At 48.0% G+C, this 15071-nt stretch overlaps 1 protein-coding gene and 1 non-coding gene across 4 annotated transcripts; both read left to right on the forward strand.

Moving 5' to 3' along the window:
• The first annotated feature begins 1017 nt into the window (after positions 1–1017).
• RPL10 (ribosomal protein L10) lies at positions 1018–13807 on the forward strand. 3 transcript variants are annotated; one of them, XM_033083507.2, is made up of 8 exons: positions 1019–1067; positions 1198–1242; positions 2788–2846; positions 2920–3027; positions 6918–7056; positions 10781–10901; positions 11234–11275; positions 13499–13807. In XM_033083507.2, exons 2-8 carry the CDS (start codon positions 1220–1222, stop codon positions 13649–13651), a joined length of 645 nt encoding a protein of 214 aa, XP_032939398.1. In that variant the 5' UTR covers positions 1019–1067; positions 1198–1219; the 3' UTR covers positions 13652–13807. The 3 variants fall into 3 exon arrangements, with proteins under 3 accessions (XP_032939400.1, XP_032939398.1, XP_032939399.1); XM_033083509.1 differs by lacking the exons at positions 11234–11275; positions 13499–13807 and adding an exon at positions 13313–13423 and having other exon boundaries at positions 1018–1067; positions 10781–10943; XM_033083508.2 differs by lacking the exon at positions 11234–11275 and having other exon boundaries at positions 1020–1067; positions 10781–10943.
• On the forward strand, positions 8235–8372 carry LOC117009414. Its single transcript, XR_004420476.1, has one exon. It is a non-coding gene; the product is annotated as a small nucleolar RNA SNORA70 (small nucleolar RNA).
• Positions 13808–15071: the final 1264 nt, after the last annotated feature.

A 15071-nucleotide genomic window follows, 5' to 3' on the forward strand; every position in this document is an offset into this window, starting at 1 on the left:
AAAAGCAGAAAAAATCACCTCAAAATAATAAAAAAAAAAACAACCGACACAAAATCACCTCAAAATCCCTCAAAAATTGCCTCAAGATCCCCTCAAAAATTGCCACAAAATCACCTCAAACCCCCCCCAAAAATCACCTCAAAATCATCTCAAAATACCACAAAAATCGCCACAAAATCACCTCAAAATCCAAAAAAATTTTCCTCAAAATCCCCTCAAAAATCGCCACCAAATCACCTCAAAATCCAAAAAAAAATGCCTCAAAATCCCCTCAAAACGTCCCCCAAAATTGCCACAGAATCTCCTCAAAATCCCAAAAAATCGCCACAAAAATCCTCCATGTCCCCCCAAAAAATCCCCCTAAAATCCCCCAGTAATTCCCAGTCAATCCCTGCACCCCTCCCAATCCCCCCGTGCGTCACCCCCACAAAACCCCCCAGTTCCCCCCTCAAAAATTCCCAAAATTCCCCAAATTCCCTCAAATTCCCTCTTTTTCCCGCCCAAAATTTCCCCTTTACTTTTGCCCCTACTCAAAATGGCGGCACTCGCACGACCCCTGAGGCCACATAACCCCGCCCATTATGCAAATTACATGCAAATCAAAACATGGAAGCACCGCCCCTAGCTTAAATAGCCAGGAAAAAGGCGTGGCTATGTAAATGAGATGACATTACAGAGCTCCACCAATCAGCACCCAGACAGGGCGCGGCCTCACTGCGCCTGCGCCGCCCCCCACCAGCGCGCTCTGATTGGCCGCGTTTCTCCTCTCTATGGCGGCCGAGCCTGCCAGAGCGGCTCCTTCCGCCTCTATGGCCACCCTCCACACTCAGCGCCCTGCCGAGCTCTCGCCGCGCCTTTTCCTGTCCCCTCACACCTCCCGTGCTCACAAAGCTCCGCGCTCACCCCTCAGCACGGCCAGCGCTCATTGGTGACATCCTCACTGCCGCCATGTTGAGTCCTCCAAGGCGGCCGGAGCGCCGCCGGAAGTGAGGGGCGTGACCGGAAGTGCGCAGACGCTATAAAGGCAGCGCGCAGGCGCCCGCGGCCTCTTTTGGGCGCTCCGCGAGGTCGGTGCGGCGTGTGAGGGCCGGGCGGGCCCGGGCTGGGCCTAGCGCGGTTTTGGGGTTTTTTTGGGATTTTTAGGGTTTTTTTGGGGTCTCTCCACTTGAAATCCATCCCGTTTTGTCCCCCTCGCAGGTTCCCAGACCTCGGAGCCGCCATGGGCCGCCGGCCGGCACGATGGTGAGAGGCGTGACGTCATAACGGGGGGCGCTGTGACGTCACGGGGGGGGTTAAAAGGGTCTGGGGGTGTCATGGGGAGTTAAAAATGGGAATATTTAGGATTTAAAAGGGTTTAGGGGCGTTAAAAATTATATATTTGGGGTCAGAAAGGGTCTGGGGCGTCACGGGGGTGGTTAAAAATAAATATTTAAAGTTTAAAAGGGTCTGGGGTCTTCAAAAAGGGATTGGGGGTGGTTTAGGAATCAATTTTTGGATTTTGGGGCATTTTTTGAGAGCAGGTTTTGGGATTTTTGGGGGAAAATTTTGAGGTATTTTAGAGGAGCACTTGGGAATTTTTGGGGGATCATTTGTGAGGATTTAGGGAAATTTTTGAGGATTGATGTTGGGGATTTTTAGGGATTTGTTGTGCGGATTTGGGAAAATTTGGGATTTTTGAGGATCATTTGCGGTGATTTTTGGGGTTTAATTTTGGGGATTTTGTGGCAATTTTGGGGTTCGGTTTTGAGGGATTTTTTGAGGGATTTTTGGGGATCACTTGGAATTTCTAGGGATCGATTTAAGGCAAATTTTAGGGAATAATTTCGTGAATTTTGAAGGATTACTGGGGTGGATTTTGGGATTTTTGAGGATTAATTTTGGGGTTTTTGAGGAATATTTGGAGATCTATTTTAGGATATTTTTGGGGATCAGTTTTGGGATTTTTGGGAATAAATTTTGGGGATTTAAAGGAATATTTGGGGTTCGGTTTTGGGGATTTTGAGGGATATTTGAGGATCTATTTTAGAATATTTTTGGGGATGAGTTTTGGGAATTTTGAGGAATATTTGGGGATAAATTTTAGGTATTTTGAGGGATTTTTGGGGATAAATTTTGGCGATTTTGAGAGATATTTGGGGATCGGTTTTGGGGATTTTCAGGGATTTTTATGATCAGTTTTGGGATATTTGGGGATTAATTTTGGGGATTTTGAGAGATATTTGAGGATCAATTTTGGGAATTATGAGGGATTTTTGAGGATTAATTTTGGGGATTTTAAGGAATATTTGGGATCGCTTTTGGGAATTTTGAGGTATTTTTGGGGCTCTATTTTAGAATTTTTTTGATTATCAGTTTTGGGTATTTTGAGGGATATTTGAGGATCTATTTTAGGATATTTTTGGGATCAATTTTAGGAATTTTTGGGGATCAGTTTTGGGAATTTTGAGGGATTTTTAGGGATAAATTTTAGGGATTTTGAGAGATATTTGGGGATCTATTTTAGGATATTCTTGGGGATCAGTTTTGGAAATTTTTGAGGTATTTTTGAGGATCAGTTTTGGGAATTTTCAGGGATTTTTGGGGATCAATTTTAGGATATTTTTGGGGATTTTCAGGGATTTTTGGGATCGCTTTTGGGAATTTTGAGGTATTTTTAAGGATCTATTTTAGGCCATTTTTGATGACCTGTTTTGTTATTTTAATGGCTATTTAAGGATCTATTTTAGGACATTTTGGTACAAATTTTGTGATTTTTTTTGGACTCTCAAACCCTTTTTCCCCCCTCAGTTACCGCTACTGCAAGAACAAACCCTACCCCAAATCTCGCTTCTGCCGCGGGGTCCCCGGTGAGTCCCGACCCCAAAAACCCAAAAATCCCCCCAAAAAATCCCCCCTGACCCCTGTGGGTGTCTCCCCCAGACCCAAAAATCCGAATTTTCGATCTGGGGAGGAAGAAAGCCAAGGTGGACGAGTTCCCCCTGTGTGGGCACATGGTGTCGGACGAGTACGAGCAGCTCAGCTCTGAAGGTAAAATTTGGGATTTTTGGGGAATTTGGGGATTTTTGGGGGGTCTTGAAAGGTTTTGGGGTGACCTCAGGATTTTTGGGGTTTTGGGGGGATTTAAAAGATTTTTTTTTTGAGGGGGGTTTGGTTTTTTTGTCTGGAATTAATGAAATTTTCATTTAAATGCTTCAAATTTTCACGTTTAATCTCCAAATATTTTTCCTAAAATCTCTAAGTATTTTCCTAAAATCTCTAAGTATTTCCTTAAAACCTATAGATATTTTCTTAAAACCCCAAAATATTTCCTTAAAACCTCCAAAATTTCACATAAAACTCTCAAATATTCTTTTAAACTCCAAATATTTTTCTAAAACTCCAGATTCTCACCTGAAACCCCCAAATGTTTCCCAAATATTTCCTTAAAACCTCCAAAATTTCACCTAAAACTCAAATTTTCTCTTAATACCCTCAAATATTCTCTTAAACTCCAAATATTCTCCTAAAACTCCAAATTCTCACCCAAAATCTCCAAATTCTCACCTAAAACCCCCAAATATTTCCTTAAAACCTCCAAAATTTCACCTGAAACTCTCAAATTTTCTCTTAATACCCTCAAATACTCTCCTAAACCCCAAATATTTCCCTAGAATCTCTAAATATTTCCTTAAAATCTCCAAATGTTTCCTTAAAATCTCCAAAATTTCATCTAAAACTCCCAAGTTCTCCCATAATACCCCAAATATTCTCCTAAAATTCCAAATTCTCACCTATAACCCCCAAATTCTCACCTAAAACCCCCAAATATTTCCTTAAAACCTCCAAAATCTCACTTAAAACTCCCAAGTTTTCCCTTAACACCCCCAAATATTCTCTTAAACCCCAAATATTCTCCTAAAACTCCAAATTCTCACCCAAAACCCCCAAATGTTTCCCAAATATTTCCTTAAAACCTCCAAAATTTCACCTAAAACTCTCAAATTTTCTCTTAATACCCTCAAGTATTTTCTTAAAACTCCAAATATTCTCCTAAATCTCCAAATTCTCACCCAAAACCCCCAAATATTTCCCTAAAATCTCCAAATATTTCCTTAAAACCTCCAAAATTTCACCTAAAACTCTCAAATATACTCTTAAACCCCAAATATTCTCCTAAAACTCCAAATTCTCACCCAAAATCTCCAAATTCTCACCTAAAACCCCCAAATATTTCCTTAAAACCTCCAAAATTTCACCTAAAACTCAAATTTTCTCTTAATACCCTCGAATATTCTCCTAAACCCCAAATATTTTCCTAAAATCTCTAAATATTTCCTTAAAACCTGGAAATGTTTCCTTAAAATCTCCAAAATTTCATCTAAAACTCCCAAGTTTTCCCATAATACCCCAAATATTCTCCTAAAATTTCAAATTCTCACCCAAAATCTCCAAATTCTCACCTAAAACCCCTAAATGTTTCCTTAAAATCTCCAAATATTTCCTTAAAACCTCCAAAATTTCACTTAAAACTCCCAAGTTTTCCCTTAATACCCCCAAATATTCTCCTGAAACCTCCAAATATTCTCCTAAAACTCCATATTCTCACCTGAAACCCCCAAATGTTTCCTTAAAACCTCCAAAATTTCACCTAAAACTCTCAAATTTTCTCTTAATACCCTCAAATATTTTCTTAAACTCCAAATATTCTCCTAAATCTCCAAATTCTCACCTAAAACCCCCAAATATTTCCCAAATATTTCCTTAAAACCTCCAAAATTTTACCTGAAACTCTCAAATTTTCTCTTAATACCCTCAAATAGTCTCCTAAACCCCAAATATTTTCCTAAAATCTCTAAATGTTTCTTTAAAATCTCCAAATATTTCCTTAAAACCTCCAAAATTTCATCTAGAACTCCCAAGTTTTCCCATAATACCCCAAATATTCTCCTAAAATTCCAAATTCTCACCTAAAACTCGAAATTTTCACCTATAACCCCCAAATATTTCCTTAAAATCTCCAAAATTTCACTTAAAACTCCCAAGTTTTCCCTTAACGCCCCCAAATATTCTCCTAAACCCCAAATATTCTCCTAAAACTCTAAATTCTCACCCAAAATCCCCAAATGTTTCCCAGATATTTCCTTAAAACATCCAAATATTTCTTTAAAATCTCCAAAATTTCACCTGAAACTCCCAAGTTTTCCCTTAATACCCCCAAATATTCTCCTAAAACTCCAAATTCTCACCCAAAATCTCCAAATTCTCACCTAAAACCCCCAAATATTTCCTTAAAACCTCCAAAATTTCACCTAAAACTCTCAAATTTTCTCTTAATACCCTCAAATATTCTCCTAAACCCCCAAATATTTCCTTAAAACCTCCAAAATTTCACTTAAAACTCCCAAGTTTTCCCTTAATACCCCCAAATATTTCCCTGAAGCCCCCAAATATTCTCCTAAAACTCCAAATTCTCACCCAAAATCCCCAAATTTCCACCTGAACCCCTCAGATTTTTCCCTCCATTCTTTGGGGAGGGGTCCTGACCCCCCATATAACCCATTTGGGGAGGGGTTCTGCCCTCTCTGCCCCATTTGGGGAAGGGTCCTACCCCATTTGGGGAGGGGTCCTGCCCCCCATTCCCCATTTGGGGAAGGGTCCTGCCCTGTTTGAGGAGGGGTCCCTGCCCCATAATCTATTTGAGGAGGGGTCTCACACCCCATACCCCACTTGAGGAGGGGTCCCAGCCCCATTCCCCACTTGAGGAGGGGTCTCCCTCCATTTGAGGAGGGCTCCTGCTCCCATTCCCTATTTGAGGAGGGGTCCTGGCCTGTTTGAGGAGGGGTCCTGCCCTCCCATTCCCCATTTGAGGAGGGGGTCTCACACCCCCATACCCCATTTGAGGAGGGGTCCTGCCCCCTCTGCCCCATTTGAGGAGGGGTCCTGCCCTTCTTTCCCCATTAGGGGAGGGGTCCTACCCCATTTGGGGAGGGGTCCTGACCCCGTACCCCATTTAGGGAAGGGTCCTGGCCTGTTTGAGGAGGGGTCCCAGCCCCATTCCCCATTTTGAGGAGGGGTCCTGCACCCTCTGCCCTATTTGAGGAGGGGTCCCTGCCCCATTTCCCATTTGAGGAGGGGTCCTGACCTGTTTGAGGAGGGGTCCTGAGCCCCCATTCCCCATTAGGGGAGGGGTCTCACACCCCATACCCCATTTGGGAGGGGGTCCTGATGTGTTTGAGGAGGGGTCCTGACCCCATACCGCATTTGAGGAGGGGTCTCAGCCCCCATACCCCATTTGAGGAGAGGTCCTACTCCCTCTGCCCCATTTGAGGAGGGGTCCCAGCCCCATTCCCCATTTGAGGAGGGATCCTGACCCCTCATTTCCCATTTGAGGAGGGGTCTCACCCCAATTTGAGGAGGGATCCTGCTCCTCTTTCCCTATTAGGGGAGGGGTCCTGACCTGTTTGAGGAGGGGTCCTGACCCCCAAAACCCATTTGAGGAGGGGTCCTGACCCTCCTGCCCCCATTTCCCATTTGAGGAGGGGTCTCACCCCATTTTTCCCCCCTCCCCAGCCCTGGAAGCTGCCCGGATCTGTGCCAACAAGTACATGGTGCAGAACTGTGGCAAGGACAGCTCCCCCAATTTGGGGAGGGGTCCTGCCCAATTTGAGGAGGGGTCCTGCCCAATTTGGGGAGGGGTCTCACCTCAATTTGAGGAGGGGTCTCACCCCATTTTTCCCCCCTCCCCAGCCCTGGAAGCTGCCCGGATCTGTGCCAACAAGTCCATGGTGAAGAGCTGTGGCTCCCCCATTAGGGAAGGGGTCTCACCCCAATTTGAGGAGGGGTCCTGCCCAATTTGAGGAGGGGTCTCATTCCCCATTTGAGGAGGGGTCCTGCCCAATTTGAGGAGGGGTCTCACCCCATTTTTCCCCCCTCCCCAGCCCTGGAAGCCGCTCGGATCTGTGCCAACAAGTACATGGTGAAGAGCTGTGGCAAGGACGGATTCCACATCCGCGTTCGCCTCCATCCCTTCCACGTCATCCGCATCAACAAAATGTTATCCTGCGCTGGGGCTGACAGGTCTGGGGGGGGCCTGAAATTGGGGAGGGGTCCCTGAAATTGGGGAGGGGTCCCTGAAATTGGGGAGGGGTCTCTGAAATCCTCAGGGGGTCCCCAAAGTCCTGGAGGGGCCGTTGGAGTTTGGGGAGGTTCTTGAAATTAAAGCGGAAAAGTTTCTGGGGTGGGTCATGGAAAGGTGCCCCTGACATTTGGGGAGGGGTCCCTGAAATCCTGGGGGGGTCCCCGAAATTGGGGAGGGGTCTCCGAAATCCTCAGGGGGTCCCCAAAGTCCTGAGGTGGTCCCCAAAATCTTGGGGTGGTCGTTGGAGTTTGGGGAGGTTCTTGAAATTAAAGTGGAGAAGTTTCTGGGGTGGGTTGGGATGGTCGCAGAACTGGGGGTGTCCTGGAATTTGGGGAGGGGTCCCCGAAATCCTCATTGCCCACAGTTAATGACCTCCCTAGTTAATTACCCCATTAATTACCCCACAGTTAATTACCAAATCAATGACCCCCTGGTTAATTACCCTGTTAATGACCCAGTTAGTTACCCCCAGTCAATGACCCCATTAATGACCCCTCTGTTAATTATTCCATTAATAACCCCACAGCTAATTGCCCTGTTAATTACCCCATTAATGACCCCACAATTAATTACCCCATTAATTACCCAACAGTTAATTACGCCATTAATGACTCCCCAGTTAATTATTCTCAGTTAATGACCCCCCGGTTAATTACCTCATTAATGACCCCACAGTTAATTACTCTGTTAGTGACCCCACAGTTAACGACCCCCGGTTAATTACCCCCATTAATGACCCCCATTAATTACCCTGTTAATGACCCCCAGTTAATTACCAGATTAATTATCCCATTAATGACTCCATTAATGATCCTCAGTTAATGACCCCGATAATAACCTCCAAGTAATGACCTCATTAATTACACCACAGTTAATTACCCTGTTAATGACTCCCCAGTTAATTACTCTGTTAATTACTCAGTTAATGCTCTCACATTAGTTACCCCCGTAATTAATGACCCCATTAATGACCTGCCAGTTATTTACCCCATTAATAACTCCCCAGTTAATTACCCCATTAATGACCCCTCAATTAATGACCCCATTAATTACCCCCCCATTAATGACCCCATTAATGACCCCCCAGTTAATGACCCCATTAATGACCCGTTAATTCCCGCAGCTAATTAAGCCGGCCGTGGCCCCGCCCCCCGGGTCCCGGCGTGCACTGGCTGCGCACAGAGACCCCTCCCCCCCCGGCTGTGTAGGGACCCCTCCCCGTGGGGGGGCTCCCAAAGGGGCCGGGGGGACAAAACTGCCCTAAAATACCCAAAAATACCCGAAAATATCCTAAATTACCTGGGGGGGACAAAATTATCCAAAATTACCCATAGAGGAACAAAACTATCCAAAAATTATCCAAAATTTATCCAGAATTTATCCAAAAATTACCCGAAAATTATCCAAAATTACTCAAAAATTATCCAAAAATATCCAAAATTATCCATGGGGGGGACAAAATTATCCAAAAATTATCCATGTGGGGGACAAAATTACCCAAAATTATACAGGAAGGGACAAAACTACCCAAAAATATCCAAAAATATCCAAAAATTATCAAAAGTTAGCCAAAAGTTAGCCAAAATTATCTATAGAGGAAGAAAATTATCCAAAAATTATCCAAAAATTACCCAAAAAATTATCCAAAAATTATCCAAAATTATCTAAAAAATACCCAAAAATTATCCAAAAATTACCCATGGGGGGACAAAATTACCCAAAATTATCAAAAATTGTCCAGGGAGCGACAAAATTATCCAAAAATTGTCCAAAAATTATCCAGAATTACCCAAAAATTACCCAAAATTACCCAAAAATTATCCAGGGATGGACAAAGTTATCCAAAAATTACCCAAAATTATCCCAAAAATATCCAAAATTATCCATGGGGGGACAAAATTATCCAAAAGTTATCCAGGGAGGGACAAAATTATCCAAAAATTATCCAAAGAGGGACAAAATTATCCAGAGATTATCCAGAAATTATCCAAAATTACCCAAAAATTATCCAGAATGATCCAGAAATTATCCAAAATTACCCGGGGGGAGGCAAAAAATGAACTGGGGGGGTAAAAAATTAGCTGGGGGGAGGTAGAAAAAATTATCTAGGGGGGTAAAAAATGAACTGGGGGGTCCAGAATTTTATTTTGGGATCCCACTCCCCACTTTTAACAGGACCAGGGACAGAAAACCTGTTCTGTAAATGGGTCTGGGGTCTCCAGGGCTGGCTCTGTGAATGGGTCTGGGGTCTCTGGGCTGGCTCTGGGGTACAGACAGTGTTCTGTAAATGGGTCTGGGGTCTCTGGGCTGGCTCTGGGGTACAGACACCATTCTGTAAATGGGTCTGGGGTCTCCCCTCACTGCCCCCTCCCCATTTTCCACATTTTTCCAGGCTGCAGACCGGCATGCAGGGCAATCACAAACCCCACTCTGTAAATGGGTCTGGGGTACAAATCCCGTTCTGTAAATGGGTCTGGGGTCTCCGGGGCTGAGTCAGGGCTGGGTCTGGGGTCTCCCCTCACCGCCCCCTCCCCATTTTCCACATTTTTCCAGGCTGCAGACCAGCATGCAGGGCAATCACAAACCCCACTCTGTAAATGGGTCTGGGGTCTCCAGGTGGCTCTGGGCTGGCTCTGTAAATGGGTCTGGGGTCTCCCCTCACCGCCCCCTCCCCATTTTCCCCATTTCCCAGGCTGCAGACCGGCCTGCAGGGCAATCACAAACACCATTCTGTAAATGGGTCTGGGGTCTCTGGGCTGGCTCTGGGGTACAGACACTGTTCTGTAAATGGGTCTGGGGTCTCCCCTCACCTCCCCCTCCCCATTTCCCAGGCTGCAGACCGGGATGCAGGGAATCACAAACCGCACTCTGTAAATGGGTCTGGGGTCTCCAGGACTGGCTCTGTAAATGGGTCTGGGGTCTCCAGGACTGGCTCTGTAAATGGGTCTGGGGTCTCAAGGGCTGGGTCAGGGCTGGGTCTGGGGTCTCCAGGCAGGTCTGGACTGGCTCTGTAAATGGGTCTGGGGTCTCCCCTGACCTTCCCCTCCCCATTTTCCAGGCTGCAGACCGGGATGCAGGGAATCACAAACCCCACTCTGTAAATGGGTCTGGGGTACAAACACCGTTCTGTAAATGGGTCTGGGGTCTCTGGGGTACAAACACTGTTCTGTAAATGGGTCTAGGGTCTCACCTCACCTCCCCCTCCCCATTTCCCCCCTCAGGCTGCAGACCGGGATGCAGGGAATCACAAACACCGTTCTGTAAATGGGTCTGGGGTCTCTGGGCTGGCTCTGGGGTACAGACACTGTTCTATAAATGGGTCTGGGGTCTCCCCTGACCGCCCCCTCCCCATTTTCCCCATTTCCCAGGCTGCAGACCGGCCTGCAGGGCAATCACAAACACCATTCTGTAAATGGGTCTGGGGTCTCTGGGCTGGCTCTGGGGTACAGACACTGTTCTGTAAATGGGTCTGGGGTCTCCCCTCACCTCCCCCTCCCCATTTCCCAGGCTGCAGACCGGGATGCAGGGAATCACAAACCGCACTCTGTAAATGGGTCTGGGGTACAAACACCACTCTGTAAATGGGTCTGGGGTCTCCAGGGCTGGTTCAGGGCTGGGTCTGGGGTCTCCCCTGACCTCCCCCTCCCCATTTTTTTTTCCCAGGCTGCAGACCGGGATGCGCGGCGCCTTCGGGAAGCCGCAGGGCACGGTGGCGCGGGTTCACATCGGCCAGGTGATCATGTCCATCCGCACCAAGGCCCAGAACAAGGAGCACGTGGTGGAGGCGCTCAGGAGGGCCAAGTTCAAATTCCCAGGGCGCCAGAAGGTACCTGGGGCACCCCAAAATTACCTGGGGGGGGACCCCAAAAAATTTTGGGGGGCTGGGAGATCATAGGGTGCCCCAAAATTTGTGGGGTCAGGGGTTAAGGGGTAAAAAACGAAGGGAAAAGGTTCAGGGAGGGGCCAGGTTGAAGGTTTTGAGGTGTTAGAAGGTTCTGGAGAACCCCAAAATCACCTGGGGGGCACCCCAAAAAAACTGGGGGGGTTGGGAGGGTGTGGGGTGCCCCAAAATTTATCGGGCAGGTGGGGTAAGGGGACAAGGAGCATGTGGTGGAGGCGCTCAGGAGGGCCAAGTTCAAATTCCCCGGGCGCCAGAAGGTAAAAAATCACCTGGGGGACACCCCAAAATTACCTTAGGGGGGACCCCAAAAAATTTTGGAGGGCTGGGAGATCATGGGGTGCTCCAGAATTTATGGGGCAGGTGGGATAAGGGGACAAGGAGCACGTGGTGGAGGCGCTCAGGAGGGCCAAGTTCAAATTCCCCGGGCACCAGAAGGTAAAAATCACCTGGGGGGCACCCCAAAAAACCTGGGGGGGACCCCAAAAAATTGTGGGGGGCTGGGAGGGTGTGGGGTGCCCCAAAATTTATGGGGCAGGTGGGGTTGGGGAGTGAAAAGTGAAGGGAGGGGGTTTTGGGAGGGGCCAAGTTCAGGTTTTTGGATGTCAAAAGGTACGTGGGGCACCCCAAAATCACCTCAGAGGCACCCCAAAAAAACTGGAGGGCACCCCAAAAAACCTGGGGGCCTGTGGGGTGCCCCAAAATTTATGGGGCACGTGGGATAAGGGGTAAAAAGTGAAAGGAAAAGGTTCTGGGAGGGACCAAGTTCAGGATTTTGGGGTGTCAGAAGGTTCTGGGGCACCCCAAAATTACCTCAGGGGCATCCCAGAATCAGCTGGGGGCACCCCAAAAAAACTAGGGGGGTTTGGAGTTAGTGGGGTGCCCCAAAATTTATGGGGCACGTGGGATAAGGGGTAAAAAGTGAAAGGAAAAGGTTCTGGGAGGGGTCAGGTTCAGGATTTTGGGGTGTCAGAAGGTTCTGGAACATCCAAAAATCACCTGGGAAGCACCCCAAAATCTCCTGGGGGGCACCCCAAAAAAACTGGGGGGATTGGAGTTAGTGGGGTGCCCCAAAGTTTATGGGGTCAGGGGTTAAGGGGTAAAAAACGAAGGGAAAAGGTTCAGGGAGGGGCCGAGTTCAGGATTTTGGGGTGTCAAAAGGTACCTGGGACACCCTAAAATCACCTCAGGGGCACCCCAAAATCTCCTGGGGCACCCCAAAAAATTTTGAGGTGTTTGGAGTTAGTGGGGTGCCCCAAAATTTATGGGGCAGGTGGGGTTGGGGGGTGAAAAGTGAAGGGAGGAGGTTTTGGGAGAAGCCAGGTTGAAGGTTTTGAGGTGTCAGAAGGTTCTGGAGAACCCCAAAATCACCTGGGAGAGACCCTAAAATCTCCTGGGGCACCCCAAAAAAACTGGGGGGGTTTGGAGTTAGTGGGGTGCCCCAAAGTTTATGGGGTCAGGGGTTAAGGGGTAAAAAGCGAAGGGAAAAGGTTCAGGGAGGGGCCAAGTTCAGGATTTTGGGGTGTCAAAAGGTACCTGGGACACCCTAAAATCACCTGGGAGGGACCCCAAAATCTCCTGGGGCACCCCAAAAAATTTTGAGGGGTTTGGAGTTAGTGGGGTGCCCCAAAATCTGTGGGGCAGGTGGGATAAGGGGACAAGGAGCACGTGGTGGAGGCACTCAGGAGGGCCAAGTTCAAGTTCCCCGGGCGCCAGAAGGTACCTGGGGCACCCCAAAATTACCTGGGGGGCACCCCAAAAAAACTTGAGTGGGTTGGGAGATCATGGGGTGCCCCAAAATTTATGGGGCAGGTGGAGTTGGGTGGTAAAAAGTGAAGGGTGGAGGTTTTGGGAAAGGCCAAGTTGAAGGTTTTGAGGTGTCAGAAGGTTCTGGGGACACCTCAAAATCACCTGGGAGGGACCCCAAAATCTCCTGGGGCACCCCAAAAAATTTTGAGGGGTTTGGAGTTAGTGGGGTGCCCCAAAGTTTATGGGGTCAGGGGTTAAGGGGTAAAAAACGAAGGGAAAAGGTTCAGGGAGGGGCCAAGTTCAGGATTTTGGGGTCAGAAGGTTCTGGAACCTGGAGACACCAATTTTTTTTTTTTCTCTTGGGGGTTTTGGGGTCCCCCCAGATCCACATCTCCAGGAAAATGGGGGCTTTAAAACCTGGAGGGATCGAAGAGCCCAAATTTAAAATAAAGAAGGGGTTTTTGGGGCCAAAAACTTTGAAATAATCAGGATGGGGTCACCTGAAACCCCCCAAATTTTTTCTCTGGGGGTTTTTGGGGTTTCCCCAGATCCACATCTCCAAGAAATTGGGATTCAACAACATGGGGGAACCCAAGATACCAAATTTAAAACGAAGGATGGGTTTTTGTGGCCAAAAACATTGAAATAATCAGGATGGGGTGACCTGGAGACCCCAGATTTTTTCTCTGGGGAGGTTTTGGGGTCCCCCTGACGGATTTTTGGGGTTCCCCCAGATCCACATCTCCAAGAAATGGGGCTTCACCAAGTTCAACGCCGACGCCTTCGAGGACATGGTGGCCCAGAAGCGCCTGATCCCCGACGGCTGCGGGGTCAAGTACGTCCCGTCCCGGGGGCCCCTGGAGCGCTGGAGGGCTCTGCACGCCTGAACCCCCAAAATCCCCCCCAAAAAAACCCCTCAGGGACCCCCCCAAACCCGCGGGGAACCCCAAAATCCGCGGGGATCCCCAAAACCTGCGGGGATCTGGAGGGGTCCGAGGGGTTTGGGGGGGTCTCGGTGGAATAAAAGAAATTTTTGTTCCCTCGTTGGTGGCACCGTTTGGGATTTTTTGGGAGGTTTGGGGTGGTCGCGGGGGTGCCCAAATTTGGGGTAAAAATGGGGGGGGTCCCCAAAATTTTGGTTTTATGGGGGGTCCCAGGAAGGGAGGGTCCCCAAATTTTGGCCCTATGGGGGTTTGGGGGGTTCTCAAAAGTTGGGGAGGGATTGGGGAGTCCCAAAAGGTTTGGGGATAAAAATGGGAGTCCCCAAAATTTTTGCTTTGTGGGGTTTTGGGGGTCCCAAATAGGGGGGATCCCCAAATTTCGGCCCTTGTGGGGTTTTGAGGGTTCCCAAAAATTGGGATAAAAATTTGGGGGGGGACCCCAAATTTTGGCCCTATGGGGGTTTGGGGGGTTCTCAAAAGTTGGGGAGGGATTGGGGAGTCCCAAAAGGTTTGGGGATAAAAATGGGAGTCCCCAAAATTTTGGTTTTTTGGGGTTTTGGGGGTGTCAGGAAGGTGGGGAGGGGTCAGGGGATCCCCAGATTTCGGCCCTGTGGAGTTTTGAGGGGGTTTCAAAAACTTAGGGAGGGGTTGAGGAGTCCCCAAATTTGGGATAAAAATTGGTGGTCCCCAAATTTTGGCCCTTGTGGGGTTTTGGGGGTTCCCAAAGTTAGGATAAAAATTGGGGGGGGTCCCCAAATTTTGGACCTATGGGATTTTGGGGGGGGTTCTCAAAAGTTGAGGAGGGGTGATGGGGTCCCCAAAGGTTTGAGGATAAAAATGGGGGTTCCCAAAATTTTGGTTTTCTGGGGTTTTGGGGGTGTCAGGAAGAAGGGGAAGAGTCAGGGGGTCCCCAAATTTTGGCCCTTGTGGGGGTTTGGGAGGGTTCCCAAAAGTTGGGGAGGGGTTGGGGAGTCCCCAAAGTTGGGATAAAAATTTGGGGGGACCCCAAAATTTTGGCTTTCTGGGGGTTTGGGGGTGCAAAGAAGATGGGGAGGGGTCAGGGGATCCCCAAATTTTGGACCTATGGGGTTTGGGGGGGTTCTCAAAAGTTGGGGAGGGGTCATGGTGTCCCCAAAGTTGGGATAAAAATTGGGTGGGTCCCCAAAATTTTGGTTTTTTGGGGTTTTGGGGATCCCAGGAAGGGGGGGATCCCAGATTTTTGGGGGTTCCTAAAAGTTGGGGAGGGGTCATGGGGTCCCCAAAGTTGGGATAAAAAATGGGAGTCCCCAAAATCTTGGTTTTCTGGGGGTTTGAGGGTGTCAGGAAGATGGGGAGGGGTCAGGGGATCCCCAGATTTTGGCCCTGT

The sequence above is a fragment of the Catharus ustulatus genome, chromosome 32 (assembly GCF_009819885.2).
Source record: "Catharus ustulatus isolate bCatUst1 chromosome 32, bCatUst1.pri.v2, whole genome shotgun sequence".
Taxonomy (NCBI): Eukaryota; Metazoa; Chordata; class Aves; order Passeriformes; family Turdidae; genus Catharus; species Catharus ustulatus.

Bases quoted from the DNA above. Each gene is read 5' to 3' on its own strand.
- RPL10 (XM_033083507.2), top strand. From the start codon at position 1,220: ATGGGCCGCCGGCCGGCACGATG. The intron at 2,847-2,919 runs GTGAGTCCCGAC...TGTCTCCCCCAG, and splicing joins CTTCTGCCGCGGGGTCCCCG to ACCCAAAAATCCGAATTTTC. The intron at 7,057-10,780 runs GTCTGGGGGGGG...TTTTTTTCCCAG, and splicing joins TCCTGCGCTGGGGCTGACAG to GCTGCAGACCGGGATGCGCG.